Source organism: Mus caroli, chromosome 1 (genome assembly GCF_900094665.2).
Source record: "Mus caroli chromosome 1, CAROLI_EIJ_v1.1, whole genome shotgun sequence".
NCBI lineage: Eukaryota > Metazoa > Chordata > Mammalia > Rodentia > Muridae > Mus > Mus caroli.
The window spans coordinates 140,638,933-140,660,238 of NC_034570.1; the positions used below are offsets into that span (position 1 = coordinate 140,638,933).

The 21,306-nt window shown below is 38.9% G+C and overlaps 1 protein-coding gene across 1 annotated transcript in view; it reads right to left on the reverse strand.

Annotated features, from left to right (window-relative positions):
* Pla2g4a (phospholipase A2 group IVA) overlaps nucleotides 1-21,306 on the reverse strand; it is a 130,293-nt gene that overhangs the window by 91,056 nt on the left and 17,931 nt on the right. Inside the window, exons 2-3 of the mRNA XM_021162091.2 lie at nucleotides 12,602-12,700; nucleotides 2,244-2,325 (exon numbers count right to left, since the gene is read on the reverse strand). Of these exons, the coding sequence (XP_021017750.1) occupies nucleotides 2,244-2,325; nucleotides 12,602-12,634 (115 nt within the window). The 5' untranslated portion in view covers nucleotides 12,635-12,700. The remainder of the gene's footprint in view (nucleotides 1-2,243; nucleotides 2,326-12,601; nucleotides 12,701-21,306) is intronic.

Here is a 21,306-nt window from a genome sequence, read left to right on the forward strand (position 1 = left end):
GTTCTACTGTTCAGCTCTACCAACACCATTAGAGTCAGCCCCATTCTTCTTAATGTTGACTTCCACCAACCTCCTGCTTCTTCTGCGTTTACTGATGGAATGTGCTAAGTCTTTACAGTCATTCTTTTTTAGTATTTAATTTTCTCCTCTCTCGGCCTTTTCACTACTACTTCAAGCAAGCACAAGTCCTTCCTAGTCTTTAAAAACAAAACCATTTCCTGATTCTCCACCAAACTACTTCATTTGTTTAAACATCTAATCTATTGTTGTCCGAACATTTTCAGTGAAAACTTGGTCCTGTGATTGGCCACTTCAATGCCATCCAATTCTTCCTACCACTTAGACAATGGTCTCCCTCCCAGACCCTGGATTCCTTAGTGCTTGCTGTCCTAGCCATGCATACTCATCTAGTCTCTATTACTGACTAGCAATGCTGGACCAATGCTAGCCACTCTCCACCCAAGATTCCTTCTGCCTGAGATTCCCCCTGCTCACCATCATGGAGCGTCACTCTGCAGATGTGCTGTGGTCAAGCACATTCTGTTCTCCTCCATGGTTCCTGAATCATGACCTCTTCTCCAAGACAAGCCACAGAAACTAGCATTTCCCACCCTCTCAGCAGATCACAGGAACTTTATTCTTCCCTCTGACCATTAAGAAATTCTTTGGCCACCCAGTCTAGTATAACAGTAAGTCATAAGATGCAACTGATTCCAGAAGAGGCTTGCCTCACACCTTGGAGGGGACAATTATGTCCAGATAGGTCAAGAAAAACACTTAAGGAGACAAGCCTTGCTGGGTTCCAGTTTTATCAGCAGGAGACATGATATAGTCCCCACAAAAACCCAAAGCACAGGACTAGAAAAACACCCATCAGATCTGCTGAACTAGAGAGGCTCTCAAAGGGTGATGCCCAAAGAAGTCAGGGAACTCTGCACCCTGATCTGTCTCTCTGTCTCCCTACCCCCTCTGTCTGTCCGTCTGTCTGTCTCTGTCTCTGTCTCTGTCTCTCTCTCTGTCTCTCTCTCTCTCTCTCTCTCTTTCTCTCTCTCTCTCTCTTTAGAGATAGTCTCTCTACATATCTATATAGTCCTGGCTTTCCTGGAACTCACTATGTTGGAATTAAATGTATTTGCCACCATGTTGGGTCTATCTCTTCATTTAAGTGCCTTAAAGATGTCTCCATAACAAAGTGATAAATGTACATATTTCCCTGGCTCCATGAGCCATTTTCCCATCAAATGAATTGGGAGCTAAGGAAGCACTACTCGTTCACCAGTTGCTCAGAAGCCCAAGTTAAAAAGTGGGAGCTTGCCCCATGCTTGTAAGTGTGGGGAGAGAAGAGAAGTCTTGGGAACGCAGTCCTGTGTGATCCAAAGTTAGCCACAGCCAAAATCAGACACACTGAATTGAGTCGGAAGAGACACTGCTGATGTCTACTTCACAACCAATTTGCTTCCTTGCTGATGGTGAAAACCCCCACACACCTGGTGTCAGAGGTCTTAGCTGAGAGTGATATGTGGGCTGAGGAGAAACAAAACAAATGTGTTTCTGACACGTGCAGTGGGTTGCTGCCCATGTGCCCGGCCGTTTTAAAGGTATGCTTTTTATCCTTTCTCCAAGACTTCTGAGGGTTCAGCCACCCATTACCCCACTATAGCAATACTCAAACACAAATTCACCTTCACCATATTTACACATTTTTTTTTCTTTGCACTCCACACCCTTGAGCTTTGGTCTTCTCAGAAGAACAAGGAAAAGTGCTGCTGAGCATGGCGAAGGAGACAGCCAACAAGTTAATGCAACCTGATCCCCAGGCTGTGTCCTACACCAGTTTCTATAGCTATCCCATACATAATAAACACTCAGAGGCAGAAGAATTCCGAGCACTGCACTTTTTAATCCTATAAGCACAATACCTCACAAAGGCAACCTGTTTGAAGTCCTGACTCAGCACTCTTTCCAAATAGGATGAAATAGAATGTTGAATTCCACAGAGCTATGTCACGAGATTGTCATTTTGTCGGACTGCAGTTGCTCTCAGCTAATGTAAAGACAAAGTAAATGGCTATCCCGACAGATGACAAACAGCCTCAGGATGGTTCAGACATTCACAGGTAATTGCACTTAAGGAGGAAAAACCCCTGGCTTATCAAGGAATCAAGCTACTGAACAGTAAGTCCCCCACCTCCTGAGACATACATAATCCCCATCTCCAATCGCACAACAAATCAAGTACTCACGCATATCGCCAAAGGTCCCCTTCGTTACTTTGGTGGCACGTAGAACCACAACAGTAAACTTATGGGAATACTGGTGTTCCACCTAGAAATCAAATAATAAGAAACATAAAACAAGTATTTCCCAAGGAATCTCATTGTTTCCCTGAGACAGATTAAGAATAGGCTCGCTGAAAACCAGCACACACATACCAGAAACATTTTGTGATGCTAGGGTTTGCTCCTCTCTTCACTCTCTCTTTTCACCCACCACAGAATCATTGAGGAGGTTAGCTCTTGCCTTAAGCCTTCACTACAGCTTAACTGTGAGCATGAGATAGTCTTTGCTACTTGGAGGGGAAAATGTAAATCGGGATTGCAGGCAGAAGGAGCACAATTGGGCTTTGTCCTCTGACTAGGAAGTGTTGCTCAGAGAGGTGAACCCTAGCAAGAAGGTTTTATCACTCAGGCTTGTTTGCTTCTCTTGCTGCTACCCAGAACCCACCAGAAGTCTTCTGCATGACATTTCTGAGGCAGCGGTCAAAATACTCTGGACCCAAAGCAATGATAAATGAACTACTTTTATTGATTTAAATGCATTTGTTATAAACTATGTTCAAAACAGTGTTCTGTTTTTTAAGAGCTTGGAAGTCTGCACGCACATAATAAAGTTAACAGGGAGGGGGGTCATTAAACACCTGGCTGAAATGGAAACCGGATATCTCACAACCTTACTCACTAAAACAAACAGGGAAGTAGGAATGTACATAGTTTTCAGAGCAACTAAAAAAAAAAAGACAAAGAAAAGAGGAAAGAAGAAAGAAAGAAAAAAAGAAAAAAAGAAAGAAAGAAAGAAAGAAAGAAAGAGGAAGAAAAGAAGAAAGAAAGAGAAAGAAAAGAAGAAAGAAAGAAAGGAAGAGAGAGAAAGAAAGAAAGAAAGAAAGAAAGAAAGAAAGAAAGAAAGAAAGAAAGAAAGAAAGGGAGGAAGAAAGAAAGAAAGGAAAGAAGGAAGGAAGAAAGAAAGTAGGAAGGAAGAGAAAAATAGTTAAAACACGTTTTGTTTCTTGCTTGTTTCAAGCTTATGGAAGTCTACTTCAGTTAATATTAATACACCTACCAGGAAGATAAAATGTCTACAGTTATTTTTTTAAAAGCTAGACTGGAAGGACGCCTCAGCAATTACGAGTGCTTGTTGCAATTCCCAACACCCACATGGCAGCCTACAATTTCCTGTAATTCCAGTCCTGGGGTCTCTGAGGCCTTCATCTCTGCGGGTATCTGATACACAAGCACATGTGCAGGCAAACCACTCAAATATATAAAACAAACGAATCACTTTTAAAATTAATTTTTTAAAAAATCTGAGATAATGGCAATATTATGGAGTAGTGGTAATTTATAGGCAAAAGGCTTAAAAGATAACTGAGGCTGACTCACAGATTAACAGGGTCTTATGTAGCCCAGGTGAGCCTCTGAGTCCTCCAGCTTCTGCCTGTGGAATAGCTATTACTACAGGCCTGTGTGTCTCCTCCAGCTCCTGTTAGGCAGTGCCAAGGATCAAGTCACTTAATTTAAATAAACACACTAAGTAATGTGTTTTATCATGGCATTCTTAAACACACATGTGATTATAGACTGTCCTGGTTCATACTCCTCTCCTAGAGCCCTCCATAAACTTCTGCCTGTCCCCCTTCCTTTCCATATCAGCATCCTCCCTTCTGTTCTCATGGCACATACAAGCCATCACCCTGTCTTTTTCACCTCCCTCCTGAGCTTTGCATACCCTCTGATAACTTCCCCTTTACTTTCAAGATGTACACACACACACACACACACACACACACACACACGTGTTTGTGCATAAATTTAAGGCTAGCTTCCAGGTATGAGAGGCATGTGGTACTTTCTTGATCTGGGTTATTGCATGTAACATAGCTATTTTCAGTTTCACCTAATTTCCAGCAAAGGTCATTATTTCATTTTTATGCCCAAACAAAACTTTTTAAATGTATATGTAACACAATTTACTCATTCATCTCTTGATGGATATTTTGGTTGCTCCCATTTACTAGCTATTGTGAAGAAGACAGCAATAAATATTTGTGTGCAATATCTCTGTGGTAGGATGTAAAGTCTTTCAGATACATACTAAGGCATGACAGATCTGGGTAATATGGCAATACTGTTTTCAACTTTCTGAAGAGTCTCTACTTCCATATCACCCATGTCAGCTTCCACTCCCTCCAGTAGTGAATCAACACTCCTCTTTGTCCATATCCATGCCAGGATTGTTATCATTATAGCTAAAGATGCTGAACATGTTTTCCAGATTTACTAGCCATTTGTATTTCTCTCTCTCTCTCTTTCTCTCTCTCTCTCTTTCTCTCTCTCTCTCTCTGTGTGTGTGTGTGTTTGCATGTGTGCACATCTGCATTTGAGTGTATTTACTCTTATGTACTGATGGAAGACAAAGGCCAGTATCTAGTGTTTTCTCAACCTTCTCTGTACCTTAATTTTTTAATTCAGTGTCTCTCTGTGAACCTGGAGCTCTTCATTTTGGAAAAAAAAGAAAAAGGCTGGTCCATCAGCCCCCAGGATCTATTAGTCTCCATCACTCATTCCCCAGTACTAGAGTTACAGATGTGTGCTACTGCTGTGCCCAACTAATATGGATGCTGGAATCTAAACTCAGATCTTCATGCTTGCACAGCAAACACTTTATTCCCTAAGCTAATTCTTAGTACTATTTCTTGTGCTTATAGAGTTGTTTTGAAAATGTCATTGTTTATGTCTTACATTATAAAGTTTATTAATTAGTACTATTGAAATTCCAGGTCTTTCAATAGGGTTTTTGATTCAGTGTGTGTGTGTGTGTGTGTGTGTGTGTGTGTGTGTGTGTGNGTGTGTGTGTGTGTGTGTGTGTGTGTGTGTGTGTGTGTGTGCATATGTGTGTGTGTGTGCGTGTGTGAACATTTGTTAAAATGGTTGTCATTTCTCTAGTGTGTGTTAAAAATTAGGTTGCATTAGCTGTATGGAGTAAGCCCACTACAAATGTGAAAAATGGTGAATGATATGCCAGGTGGACATTAATCCAAAAAAAAAAAAAAAAAACAGGTTTGCTATTTTAATTTTAATTTCAGACAGACCAAACATTAAGGAAGAAAAATGATCAGGAATAAAGAGGAGCATTACTTAGGATTAAGGAGTAAATTCTTCAAGAAGTCATAATAATTCTTAATATGTATGTGTCAAGTAATATATCATGAATACATGAGGCAAAATATAATATATAAGAGCAAGAAGAAAGAGCAAGATCTGTTATCGCAGCTTGAGATTTTAATAGCCCTCTACCAGTAAGATACAGCAAGCCCAAACCTAGTAAAGACATATTACCTTAGAGCTCAGTCAGTCAACCATGTAAATATCTACAGAGCATCTCATCTACCATCAGTACACTCATTCTTCTCAATCTCATATGCACATTCACCAAAGCAAACAATAAGCACTCCCCAATGTATTTAAAATACAGAAATAAAACTGTTTTCATAAGGCAGGAAATTAAATGAACTAAAAATTAAAGATTGAAGATTCATAAAGTCCCCCAAATACACAGAGACAAGTGCACACATAACAGGTGAGTCAAAGAAATAATAAAAGAAAATCACAAATAGCAGGAATTAAAGGAAAAATAGAATACAGCTTAGGAAAATTTATCTAACTGAGAGGGTAATCTATAGTATCCAATTCTTTGACTAAAACGAAGACAAACATCCAAAATAAGTAAACTAATCCTCCATATTAAGAAACACAAAAGCCCGGCAGTAGTGGCACACATCGTTAATCCCAGCACTTTGGAGTCAGAGACAGGCGGATTTCTGAGTTCAAGGCGAGCCTGGTCTACAAAGTGAGTTCCAGGACTGTCAGGGCTATACAGAGAAACCTGTCTCAAAAAACAAAAAACAAAAAACAACAAAAAAAGGAAACACAAAAAAGGAACAGGTTCGAATACAAATAAGCAAACAATAGTAAATTAAAGCCAATATCAATAAAATTGAAATTCAAAATGAGAAGAGAAAAAGCAATATCCAAAAACAAAAACAAAAACAAAAACAAAAACAAAAACAAAAACAAACAAACAAACAAAAAAACCTTCCTTCTTTGAAAACACTAGCCCAGGTGTGGTATTGCATGCATTTAATCTCCACATTAAAGGGCTGAGACAGGGAGATTTCTGTGAGTTCAAGGCAAACTTGTACTATATAGTGAGTTCTAGGATAGCCAGGGTTACATAGTAAAACCCTGTCTCAGAAAAGTAAATAAATAAAACAAAATAGCATAAATTCAATAAACCTTTAACCAAGGCATTTCAGAAATGAGAATGTGGGTTATTTAGTTTCAGAAATCAAAAAGCAATAAATTTCATGGACAACAAAATGATAGTAAAAGGAATTCTTAAAAAATTGATTCAAAATTGACAAAAGTAGGTAAACTAGAACAATTCATTGGACAATCCATCAAAAGAAAAGATTCTGAATACCACACATTTGACAAAACAAAGTGAGTCAGGGATAGATAACGTTCCCAAAGAGAAAGGACCTAATCCACTCGTGAGTTCTACCAAATGAAAAACTATAAGAGTTATGTACAATCGAATTCCAGAGGATAGAAACAGGCAGAGTAGTACTTAATTCACTGCTGGCAGCAGCATTACTTGAACTTCAAAACCAGATAAAAATATTACAACAATAGAAAATTATAGACTAATGTCCCTCATTACCATAGATGCAAAAGTATTCAGCAAAATATTGGCAAACTTAGTCTAATATTTATAGAGTCACAAGCCATGGAACTTGGCAGGCAATGGCTGGGACTAGAAGCCATTATCTTAAGTAAAATGATTCAAACTTAACAGGAAAAATAAATTTTCTTTCATATGCATATTTTAGACTTAAATTTTTACATGTAAATGTATGCATAGGTGTTTGCTTTTATCTCCCTGCATGTTTAACACATAAATTTAGACAAAAGATCACAAGACAGGAGAAAAGGATATTAAGGAAGAGGGAGAAAGTTGAGGGTATGGTACTTCTAAAATAACAGACAAGTTAACAATGCAAGAGATTTTGCCTTTTCATAAATTTGGATGTTATAACAACTAGACATCTAGATAAAGACAAACCAAGACTAATAATACTTAGGCTTAAAATAAAATGAAAAATGCCTTGGAAAATCCAACCTTGGGAACTGGATTTTTCTACCTAAGAGACCTCAAAATTAACTAGTTTAGATGTCTGCTAGAACTCTAGCACACAAGAGATGGATACAGGAGAATAAGGATTCAAAACCAGCCCTTGCCATAAGGTGAGACTAGGCTAACCTTCGTGGGATCCTTGTTAAAGAACAGGAAGAAAAAGAGGAAGAAGAAAAAAGATAATGAGGAGAAAGAAAGAAAAGGAAAGTAGGAGAGGGATGAAGAAAAAGGAAGAAGGAAAAATGAGAAGGAAGAGGAAGAAAGAGGAGGGAGAAGGACAGGAGGGGAGGAAAAGATAGAGGAAAAAGAGAAAGAAGTAGAAGAAGAGGGAGGGTAGAAGGAGAAGGAAAATGAGAAAGAGAGAGGAAGGAAGAATGGAAGGAAGAAAGGAAGGGAGGAAGAAAGGGAGGGAGGGAAGGAGGAAGAAGAGATCACACACATAAAATTATTCTTACATGTAAGCTTGCTTACCTGCCAAAAATCTGTGCTCATCTATGTCTTTGAACATGTAATGGCCTATGAATATTCAATGTCTAAAATTCCCCTGTAGTATGAAACTTATGAGCAATACTTTTATCTATCTCTACCTTAATCCTTAAATTGTTGCAAGGATATTCACAGAAAGTGCTTCTGCTGCTTCTCCTCCTCCTCCTCCTCCTCCTCCTCCTCCTCCTTCTTCTTCTTCTTCTTCTTCTTCTTCTTCTTCTTCTTCTTCTTCTTCTTCTTCTTCTTCTTCTTCTTCTTCTTCTTCTTTTTGGTTTTTCAAGTGTAGTCCTGCTGCCCTGGAACTCACTCTGTAGACAAGGCCAGCCTCGAACTCAGAAATCCTCCTACCTCTGCATCCCAAGTACTGAGATTAAAGGCATGCACCACCACTGCCCAGCACAAGTGCTTCTTAATAAAGCACAGAAGAAAAATATTATCATCACAAGGGCTTGTTGAGCACACATCAAATTCAAGGCATTCTACTGGATGCTGCCTCTCAGTCTTCCCAAGATGCCTTCTGTCGACTCCATGAGACAACATTATTTTATAACAGATTTTATAAAAATAATATGTATTACTATAAATTATATTAGGCTTTAGTATCTAAGATAATTTATTTGTGAGTGAGTGAGTGAGTGTGTGTGTGTGTGTGTGTGTGTGTGTGTGTGTGTATGCCATGTGTGTGGGCAGCACAGAGAGGCCAGAAGAGGTTGTTGGGTGCCCTGGAACTGGAGTTACAGATGGTTGTGAGTTACATTGCTAGAACTCTGGTCATCAAACTCTGGTACTTGGGAACAACAGCAAGTGGTCTTACCCACTGAACCGTCTCTCCAGCCCTGTGTATTAATACTTACATTTAAAGATCAATAAAGTATAATTCTGTTAGGTTAAATGATTTATTGGTGAGTTATCTTTCATAAAAGGTAAACCATTGTTAGATTCCAGTATGACTATCCTCTGTGTCTTCTCCTTTGTACACTCCTGGCTTGAACAGAGACCAAAGCCAAACCAATAGTAATTACGATGGCTTCCACTTACTGGAAGAGAATAGATGGTTTCCTACATTAGAAAAAGTCCTGTTTCTGCATGTGTAGTTGACCTACCTAGAGATCTCGAAGCTAGTCTTACTCTGACCCTTCCAGCCCTCTGTTCTAATCTGTGCCTATTTGCATTAGTCTCAATTCATCTTAATTACAAGTAAGGCGCACTCCCATATTCCTCATAAGAAATCAGTCCAAACAGACCACTTTCTTGATTTACCCAAGTTAACTTTGGAAACACTAAAAAAGCTTCAGATGTCGCACTGTTTCCTAAACACTGCCACCACAGTCTCCACCGTCTCATCCTCAGAGTTGTAAGCATGAAGAAGGGAGTAGCTATAAAGCAGACAGAGCTTGCACTGTTGGAGAAATGTGTGTTCATTGTTGATAAATGATTATCCCTATAGTCTAGGAGTGTCTTGTCATGGCATCCCAAAGCCAGTATCCAGTATCACATATCATTTCAAAGGAGCTTAGTCTGGGCTGGGTCCTAACTTGGATGATAGACGGCTGCTTATGGCTTGGAGATGCCGCCAAAGGAAATGACATTGACTCCATAACTAACATTCTCCAGGGGAAACCAGTGACTCAGGACAGTACTAGGCAGGAGCTGGCTCTATTTCTATTGAGATGTCAAATCTAAGCCCCAGTCTCTGACTTAGTCACCAAAATTAAGCCTTGCCTGCAGGTCTAGAATTACCTTACTTTGAGTGTCTGTCCTCATCCTTAATCTTTTCCATAGTGAATTAAACTTTACCAAACAATAGGGGGAAAAAAAGCCAGTGTACTCAGTTGATTCTGTACAATTATGTTGACATTGGTAACTAAGATGATTAACATTGAAAAGTCAACCAACTTAGATCAAGCCAATATGATCACTGTGATGGTTTGCCTAGAGTCAAAATTGTACTGTTAAAAGAGCTAAAGAAACTAACCTAAAACTAATCAGGTGGAAGAGAAGATAGAGACTATACATAAACAGATGCACTTTAACCAAACCCTAATCTGAAGGCTGCACTAAGGATGATATTACAGTCAGGACGGACAGAATCTTACTACTGAGAAGAGAGATAGTGATCTTTGATCAGCAACTAGCAATTCCAACTGATTTCAGAGCCGTAAAAAAACCTCCACCCTGATATTACCCTCACCTTTCTTGCTTATTTTCAGTTTCACTTCCTGATGTGCAGTTTCACTGTAGGACAAGTACCTAGTGTGGGTACTGCCCCATCCTGTTCCTTCTCTCTAAAGGAATGATCAGCATTGTCTCATTCTTGTAGGAGCACACAGACTCCCTTTCATGGTCACACTAAACAATTGATAACTGGGGACTCAGAAGGGCATGTGGGGTAGATGGTAGAGGAGAGATAGACAGATATGATGAATGCATGCTGTATGGATGTTTGGAAATACCATTCCAAACTGATTAAAATGTCCAATAGCTGCAACAACTGATGGGAGAAAATTCAGTTAAGACTATCCTAGCCCTTGAAACAGAAACAGAAAGACTGTGAGTTCATGAGCTTGTCTCAAAAAAAAAAAAAAAGAACAGAAAGAAATTACACAATGTGTACCATGGGGATAACATATAAAACCCTCCCATGCACTGGCAGACATTTTAATGCAGCCCAGGCCATCCAGAAAACAACCACTATGGAACTAAGATTCAGTGTGTCACTTTCTCTAGGCATCTGTTGTTTGACAAAACTTTCCCTAGGGAGATGCAACAAACATATCTATTCTTCCAAGACAGTGAGTCTATGACAGACCAAAACACAGATGCTACCACAATCCAACTCACAGTGGACTAATGAGTTTTTCTGCAACTACAGGAGTATCAGTGCCAGGTTCCTTACAGGAGCAGAAATATATCAAAGACATCAGCATCACCAAAACCCACCCCAGCATGGGTGACAGTTTCCAAAAGCTTGGAACCTGGAGCACTCTGCACAGCCTGCACACAGCTCACCAGGTTGGAGAAAGTCCTTTGGAAGTCACTCTAGTTTTAAATTTCCTTCCAGGAAGCTGGATCTTCCTGAACCTACTATGGGTTGTTTAGCTCCTTCCTGCTTAAGGAGAATCCCTACAGAACAGAACACTTCAATCTTGGAGGAAGCTGTTATTACAACAGCATCTGATAGGAGCAAACCAAGCTCTGTCCTTGAGAAATAATTCTACCTTTAGATTTCTTCATGAGCAAACTCTGAGGCAATTAGTAGCATGAAGAGGTAAGACATCAAGACAATGACCCAAAGATAGACTTACCCATATTCTTGCCATAGTCCTTAAAAGTCCTTAAAAGAAAATCTCAAGAAGTGGAAGTGCATAGGACCACAACCACATGGAATGGAAGTTATAAAACTTGATGAGATTTTATAAAGAACTAAGGAGAAATTTGAGAAGTGAAAGATAAACATTAATAGCCTTAGTCTGGACAGATGGTTCAATGGTTAAGAAGGCATCCTGCTCTTCTAGAGAACCATGATAAGCTTCCCAGCTCTGTAATCAGTTGGTTCCCAATTGTCTTATCTCCAGCTCCAGGTGATTGGACACCTCTGGCCATCTTGGATACCTGAGCTCACCTTCACATACCCACACAGACACAAAATTAAAAATGAATTAATTATCTTTTTAAAAATCTTGGTAGCCTCTGGATTTCTGAAATACATTTCATGGTACAAAAGCAAAAACATGAATAGTAATTGCAATGTCTACATTTTTTTCCAGTAAAAAGAGAGCTTGTGGCCAGACATGGGTAAAAGAGAAGAATCATCAACTACGGTGGATCTTTTGACAATCAACTTAATATGATTCCTAATTTGAATTAGTGAACTGCCTAAACTAGACCATCCTCACTGTGATAGGATTTCCATCACCCAATCTGTTGATGGAACTTGAATAGAACAGAATATAGAGGGTGCTTTCTTTTTCCTTGTCTTGCTATTTGAGCTGAGAAGTCTCATCTCGCCTAAGATGAGTTCTTGGACTGTAATTAACACTAACATATCCCCTTCATTCTCAAGCCCTGTGATGGTTAATCTTAACTGTCAACCTGACATACTAGAATCACTTGGGAGAAGAGTCTCAGTGAAGGGCTGTCTAGATCAGTTGACCTGGGGATGTGTCTTATGGGTATTATCTTAACTATGTTATTTGAATGAGAAAATTCAATGAACACAAAGATGCATGCATTCATTCTCTCTGCTCTAGACTGTGGATATGACCAACTACTTCATATCACTCCATCTTTATTTCCCCACTATGATGGACTGCTAATCTGGAATTATGAGCCACACACACCCTTTCTCCTTTAATTTGCTTTTGTTAGAGTAATTTATCACAGCAGTTGGAAATGAAATTAAGACAGGACTTTATATTAGCACTAAATTATGCCTCCACATATTCTGTGTCTCCATCTTGAGAAAACAGATGATGAGGCTTCTCATACCTTGCAATCTTGTTGTCTTATCCTCTGTATTATAGTTAAGTAATTAATAATTGTGATGGGCTCTGTTTGCTGGCACCCATGTGTGTGTGTGTGCCACACACACACACACACACACACACCACATAAGTTTCCCTCCCAGAAGGAATGTACCACTTACTATAATGTGCTGATAAGGATCTATGAAAGACATTTTGGTCCCAGCTGCAGAAATTCTCACACTTCCCAGGTCTTCTCTGGTACTGTAGCTTCTTGAAACCTACAAAACAAGCAATCATTATCATTAAGTTTCCTCCTCGACTAAGTTCCAAGGTTAAACCATGGTGACTAGGCATCTTAGGATATGCAAGTCTACAGAAGTAGACCAGGTCTACTGAGCTCTCTCTATATGACTTTTCAGTATATATTTTTTATTTATGTACAGCTTATAGGGGAAGGTTAAGCATAGTTTGCATTTAACTTCTATATTTATTCGTTCAAATTTTTTCAAAAGATTTTTGTCTTAGTTTACTTCTACTTGCCAAGTACATGATGAGAAATTTACTGAATTTTAGAAAATTAAAATTATTAATGAGGGACTAGAAAGATAGCTCAGCACTTAACAGCACTGTAATACTCTTGCAGAAGACCTGGTACACCTCACCCCACCCACATGAGGCATCTCCCAACCACCACTAACTCCAGGTCCAAGACATACAAAGCCCTCCTCTGGCCTTCAAGCATATCTACACTCACTAGTGCAAATCCACACTCACTCACACATATGCATAACTAAAAGGAGTAAAGTTCTTTCTAAAATTATTACCTCAAGAATACTTAAATGATGCATATTCTTTGCATTTTCAGTTCCTTAGCATTACATAAATTCACAATAGGAAAATAATAGCTTTCTCACCTTAGGTATTTATTAGGAGTCTTAAAATGCATTCATATTAAATGTGAATTTTGCTGATAGAATTTCCTTTTACATCTAAGCCTCCAGTTTAAATGGAAACAGTTAAGTGAAAGTAGACTTCCAGTTTATTTATTAATTGATCGATTTATGTCAATCAACGCTCTTACACAGCTGTGACAACCTGCCAATAAGATGTACCCATTCATGTAATAGTAGCATGACTGTGAAAGGGGTGTCCAACTGCTTTCTTCTGGTTGAATTTGAATCCTGCTCCACAGGAGGAAATCTATGCCTGGTACTAACAACCTGGTCAAAACCCTGTGGCTAAGAAAATCATGAGTCCTAAGACAGTGTCTACTCTCCCTATTTTCTTAAATGAGCATATAGAACGGACTTCTAAATATTTCTGTTTATACTACATATCAGTGCTGATCTCAGGCATCACCAGATTTCATTTTTTAGTAGGCAGTATTCTTAACTGGTCAAAGTGCTAGAACAATTGACTGTTAAATCCTTAGCCTTCAGTGGAGCATCTATATTAACCCCTGGCACTAAGGCTCTGGGAACATTGTGGAAGATGGAACAGAAAGAATATAAGAGTTGAAGGTTGTGAAGGAATATTGTGAAACACTGTCTTGTAAACATGACATGGCTCCTGTACACAGGAACTCATAACAGTTGTGGCTACATGCTGTGGATTGCTATCTATGCAGATGAGAGCAGGTGAAATATAAGGGTAGAGTCTATGATTGGGCAATAAAAAAGGAAGGCAGGGCAATGAATTTTAGAGAGAGAGGAGAGGGAACAGAAAGGACAGAGATGAGAGAAAGATAGAGGAAGAGGACAAACTGGATCCATGTGGCTTTAAATAGCCACAGGTAGCTATGGATATCATAGAAGAGCATAGAATAATATAGGGCAATTTGACCAATCTAGGTGGGCAGCTTGTGTCAATATCAATTGGCTCTGAGTTCATTGCGTGGGCATTTTGTGGGTTGAGAATTTATTGCTATAAATCTGACTGATAAATTACAAGCCTCTAGAGTTTTGATTTTACTAGGTTATGGGGATTTGGGACAGCTAGCCACAAGGGGCCGATGGTTGGGAAGATATGAGCGATGGGGGGAGGGAGGGACAGGGAAGAACCACCCAGGGGAAACAGGGAAGACCATCACAGTTTGCAGTTACCAATGGGGGAGGGGAAACTGCATTACTGGAGCATAGCTGGCATCAGCGTGGATTGATTTTTAATTGTTACATGCTACAACCTGCCAGTACCAAGTTCATCAATATTTCATCATGAGTGAATGGGGCTTATAAGGCCTGAACATTATATACCTGGACATGAGCTTGAGTTCTTGGTCCTGTCTCCACCTCCCTAAGGCTGAGATTAAAACAGCATATCATCATGCCCAGCTTAAAGATAATTATGTTTACTTTTAGCTGTGCATTTTTAACATTTTCTTATTTGTGCAGGAGAGAGAATGTGTGTGAGTGTTTATGTGTATATCCATGCAAATGTGTCACTTGTAGGTGAAGGTCAAAGGGTTACTTATAGGAATGGTTCTTCTACCATGTCGGTTCCATGAACCAAATTCATGTTGCAGGCTTGGAATTGAGCATATTAACTCAGCAAACCACGTCGCTGGTCCTGCTTATCATATATTTCTATCAGGCTGCACAAAGCATGTTTGTTTCCAAGACAGGTTTTCTCTGGGTATCCCTAGCTGTCTTAAAACTATCTCTGTAGATCAGACTGGCCCCAAACTCACAGATTTCCACCTCCCTCTGCCTCCCAAAAGCTGGGATTAAAGGCTGAACCATCATTGCCTAGCATGTATACAGAATTTTAAATCAACTTTAAACCATCTTTCTGGTTTTGTTTCAATAAACCAATATAAAGCTGTTGTGGGTTTTGTTTGTTTGTGTGTTTCTGTTTTTCATTGCCTTACTTTAAACTTAAATGAAACATTTTCCAGGCATGGCAAAACACACATTCCCAGGACTCACCGGTAGAGGCAAGAACAGTAGGAGTTCAAGTCCAACCTGGGCTTCGTGAGATATTTGTCTTTATTTTCTTTCACCACCCATAGAAAAATGTGATGATAAATGAGGCTATCACCAAGGACCTCTGTGTTACAGTTTTAATGTTTGGGCTCACAGAAGTTAATTTTGACATTTAGTTTCCAAAAGTCAGATGGAATGCTACATGCCTATAATTCCAACACTTGGGAGGTAGATATAATCAGATTAGCAATTCAAGGTCAGTTATCTACTCCTTCAAAATTTGAGATCACCCTGGGCAACATGAGACCCTATATTTAAAATTTTAAAAAAGAAAATGCAATTGATGATTTCAGATTATTATTCATCTTGCTCAGCTTCTCCCTCCAGGAAGCCTTGAATTCCTGTCCTGCTTCTCTAAATGATACTCTGTAACATGAACTTGGAGGTCAAATTAACTGCTTCCTCCTCTAGTTGCCCTTGCCCACGGTCTTTATCTTAGTAAGAAAGAAGCAAACTAAGGGTATGACTAACACACAACCTGAGGTTTGGAAGAGATAAACTACATGTAAACTGCAACCCTATCTCACTCTGCTAATCCCTAACCACGAGGCTAATCCAACTCAAGGGGGCATCCAACATTGTATTCTGGAGTTTTCAAGCACCAATACTTAAATGTACACATATTCTCACATAAACATAAACACATGAACATAATTACAATTGAAAATAATACATAAGTCCAAAACTCACAAAGATTGTGATAACATACACAATACCTATACAGGTTCAAAAAGGGAAAAAAAAAATCCCAGCTCTAAGAAGGGGAGATGAACACAGAGTTCTACTCCTAACCTAGAAGCTATTACAATCAATCGATACCTTCTGAGAAAGGGAAAATTATTTTCTCCAATAGACTATCTCTGGGTATATAACCTATAAGTCAGGGCAGGCCACATTCCAGGAGAAACTGGCTAACACAAAATGCACTTTTTGCTTTGTTTTGTTTTGTTTTGGTAGTTTTTTTATGCTTACTATGGGTTTTTGTTTTGTTTTGTTTTGTTTCTTTTTTAATGTTTAGGTTTTTTTTGTTGTTGTTATAGTAGATCCATATTGGAATCTGTGAAAGCAAAGAGGGTTATGACTGGTATTTTCACGAAAATTATTCTCACCCAAATTATTCATGTTAAAAGCTGTAGGTGGGCTATGGTGTAGTTCTGTGGCAGAATGGCTGTCTTGCATGTGTGTTGACTTCTATAGCTATTGAATTCACAAACTGCAGCTTTAGAGAAACAAACATTTCTCGGTAGACTAATCTGGTCATTCATGCAACCCCTAGGTCATTGCTAAGTACGAGCATATGTTAGGCACCAGATACAGTAAACAAGGCAGAGCTCCTGCCTCCCAGAAACCTAGAGATTGTAGACAAAGCAAAGAACAACATAGTGCTGCACAACACCTAACGCTTCTATGTTACTAAAAGCAGGATCATCTTCTCGGATTGATGCCTTCTGATGGAAGGGCACCTTGAAATCTACCTCCTCTGTGAAAATAGTTTTCATGAGTCCTTTAGTCTTATAGCAGAAAATCAGATCGTCTTCACTTGATCAGTAAATGATTTTTTCATACTTATTTACTTCACACTAAAACAAGAAAACTTTTTCTGCCATACCATAATATGAATGTGTACACATACATATATATGTGGAAGAAAGCTTAATGTGATGCTTTCACTAGGAACATGGTACAGTATTGTATTGTCCCGTTTGATTAAATGATAAGAGAAGCCCACCAAAATCGTTTTATGGCTCAACTCACACCATTTGACGAACACTGATGTAGGAGACTTCAAGATTAGATTTTCATCTACATCCCCATTCCCGTCCCATTTCCTTCCTCTTTTCTATTCACAACCATACAGATCACCTTCCCTTTCTCCAAGTGTAGGAAGTTCTCTCAGGTGCAAAACTATAATCTGCTTCTTTTGTCCATCCACTTATTTAACAAATATTCAAGTAGAATATTTAGCTATGTCTATCAATCATATTCCAAGGTCCCAGAGATAAAGCGACAATTGACATAGCTGCTCATCATTGTAAGAACTTATATTTTACAGAACAATCACAAAGCAAATAACGTAACAGGAAAAGGCAAGCGTCTCCTAAAGCGAGGCTGTGAAGAGGGTAAACGAGTGGATTTAGAAGATAATGTTCCCAGCAGGCATGTGGAGGAAGTGAGAGAGAACCTGTGGCTACTAAATAAAAACCAACAGCAAAAATGGTTGGTGGTGAGGTTACAAAGGAAGCTGGGTTAGATCCTGCAGGCCTCGGTAGGCATCACTTGTATACCAGCTAAAAGAGACCTAAGCGTCAGAACTCAGCTTCAAGGTCACTACCACTGAGAGATTTTTCGGTGACCTTCAAAGCATGTCTGATTATGTTTGTGTTTTATATTTCTTCAAGCCTTTAATTCCCATTCCAACATGTCTGCCTTCCTTTATGGAACTAAAGCCAGACTTATAGTCAGTGGCCATGTTCACCTTGCTGTTCTGTGTGCATAGCACGGTGCCTACAGCAGAGCAGGTTCAAGATAAAGATGTGTTCAATGGATGATGGATGATGGACAGAACTAGGAATAATGGCAAGCGTGTGCATATAGGAAGTTCTCACAATAACACTCTTTCAATGGTCCTCCTGTTCATTCCTAACTATATTTAACAGCAAAAAAGATGCTATAAATGAGCCTGCACTTTAAAAAATAAAAAGAGGAAGAAGGAAAATTCCACAAGAACTGAGATGACTCTTCATTTAGAGGAAATCTGTTGCTGGGGACCAAAGCCTGGTGTCAGCAACTTTATTTCCTCTTTTCCCATCCAGTAACTCCATTCATAACTACCATGTTCACCATCCGACTATTAGCCAAAACCACATCCTCCAGCCAGACCTGGACAGACACTTCCCTGGCAGGAAATGTGTTTGAGACAGTTAACAGGTTAAGTATCCAACTAATATTCTTTCTAAATGTTTATATTATTCTGTGGTAATTTCATATATGCATACAGTGTACTTAGATGCAACTAATATTATTAAATCCACCCCCATCTTTCCTTGTCTCCACCTCTCTAAAGCTACAGCATTAAGAACTACGAGATAACTAGATAATAGACAAACATGACTCATGGCATTAATCCTTTAGTCCTAGAACAACTTCCTTTTTCTTGTCTCCTTTAATTCCACCCAGGTCTAAACTTTTTCCATCTCTCATGAAATTTCAGGCTGCCTTAGAAGATTTCCGTTAACCTTTGCAATGAGCCAAAGTAATGAACTCATGGATTTAGATACCAGGTCCATTTAGAATGGAAAGCAGAAACTATTGCAGGAAGAGAAAGTGGATCACTTACTTTCCTTCTCCCTTCCTTAGATCTAATATTTCTGCTCCATTTTTTAAACTTCTTTTTCTATGGCAAAATGCACTTACAAAGAGCAATTTAGATGAGGAAAATGGTTATTTGGCTTACAATCATAGGCTCCAGACCATTATTAAGGAGAAATCAAGGTGAGACATCAAATAGTCACACCACATCTATAGTCAACTCCCTAGAACCAAATCAACTAATGATACACATCTGTATCCTAGTAGTCAGGAGATAGAAACATCAGGAATCCAAGGTCATCTTCAGCTACATGAGTTTGAAGTCAGTTTGTCATAAATGAGACACTATCTCAAAATCAAAACAAAAACCAACAGAACAAACAACAAAACCATGCACAATATATAAAGTACACCAATAATCCAAATTTAGTATTTTTTATTTTACAAAAATATGTTAGCATCTTGGCTAAAAGTTCCACTTAAAGGTTGAATATCAAGCTAAACAAGCTTCCAGAACAGCAGAGAAAAGAAGTTGAAAAGTTCTTGCTACAGAAACACTGACAAAGCAGAAATGTCATAAGTAATCAATTAACAACTCTTCAAAAGAATATAAGGCATAGGAACATATCTTCCAACATGCCAAGAACCAGAGAGAATGAAGACCTTTGGCATTTTAGGAAGGAGTTGTTCCTACCCTCCCCAGTTTCTCAGCATGAAATTCTAACTAGTAAGGCAGTGCAGCCTTGTGAATACACACATCTCTGCTGCCTTGCTGGTTGTTACTGGACAGAACATGGAAAATTCCACACCCCAGAGGTTGTCAGAGAAACCAAAGATCACAGAAGCAACCACCAGATACATCTTATGCTATAATGTGATCCATACTGTCTGAGACAACAACAAAACCAGACAATAGACTAGCCAGAAAATTAAATATGGCAAAAAGAACAATGTGTAAGGCTCCAGATACAATTTCCAACAAAACAGATGTGGAAAGGTTGATGGAGAAAGGCCTTGGTGATGTCCAGCATATTCCTGATGTACTGAAAGAAGATGGGCAAATGCCCATATAAGGTTCACTGTCTCTGGTTTTATGTGGAGTTCCTTGATCCACTTAGATTCAACCCTATAGGTGGAACAACAATATGAACTAACCAGTACCCCCCGGAGCTCTTGTCTCTAGCTGCATATGTAGAAGAAGATGGCCTAGTCGGCCATCAGTGGAAAGAGAGGCCCATTGGTCTTGCAAACTTTATATGCCTCAGTACAGAGGAACGCCAGGACCACGAAGTGGGAGTGAGTGGGTAGGGGAAGGGGGGAGGGTATGGGGGACTTTTGGGATAGCATTGGAAATGTAAATGAAGAAAATACCTAATTAAAAATAATAATAATAAAAATATGTTTAAAAAAAAGAAAGTGGGTAAAGTTATGCCATGTGAGGATCCTAAAGGCAGAGAGGAAAACATAGCCAGGGACTTATAAACTGTCCGAAGTTAGAAGGTATTCTTCAAGCCACTTGCAAGACAGATGTCATAGCAGAGATGTACTACTTATTTAAGATCCTTAAGTAAATCTTTGCCCAAGCACTGGCTGACAACTAAACCATGCTAACCCAGAAAGAACCTTAAGAAAAGGACACAGAAAGCAAACGCAAGAATGGGGACAGAGGTAACCTGAGCAAACATTCCTAAGCTTGACCACAAGAGAGCACGTCTGTGAAAAAGTTGAGGACCGTCACTGAAACAACTCAACAGTAGCAATAACTTACCCATAGAACATTTCAGAATCAAAAGACACCATCACATACAATTTACACTTTGGTGTGTAATCTAGACTTTCATTTTCAGAAGTAAACATAAGAAGGCCAGGAAGAGGGCTCAGCTGGTAGAGATGACTGCCACCAAGCGTGAGGACCTGAATTCAGACCCCAGGATCCCCATGGTGGAAGGAAGAACCCCCTTCTGCACATTGTTCTCTGACATCCTCCACACAAGCTCCATGGCAAGCACACACATAAACACGCTAAATAAATACATAAATAAATAAATAAATAAATAAATAAATAAATAAAATGTAACAAGGTTTTTAAAACAAACAAATGAATAATAAAAAGGACAACAAAAAATAGTGTTAATCATACACCAAAAATTTCCAAGGAGAAAGAGGAAAAGAAAAAAAAAATGCTAACAAATAATTGGCTGAAATTCCATTGGACCTGATTTAAAAACATTTCAATAAAGCTCAGTTCCTCCAAGTAGGGTAAATACAAAGAAGAATGTTGTCTAGACACATAATCAACCTGGTGAAATTCAAAGATAGAGAGAAGAATTTTAAGAGCAAGGAAATAACAACTGCACATGCATGAGATAACCAAAGATCAACAAATGCCTTCTCATTGGAACCAACAACATCCTGAAGACAGTGGGACCACATGGTCAAAGTACACAAAGAATCAAGCTGTACATTGAGAAAAACAGAGCCACCAAACTCTTTCAGAAATATGAGCAGACAGAATATCAGTATAATGGCCTATTCTGTTGATCATTTTTTATTTACCACTATATATATAGTTATAAATGTAGCTATATTGGAGT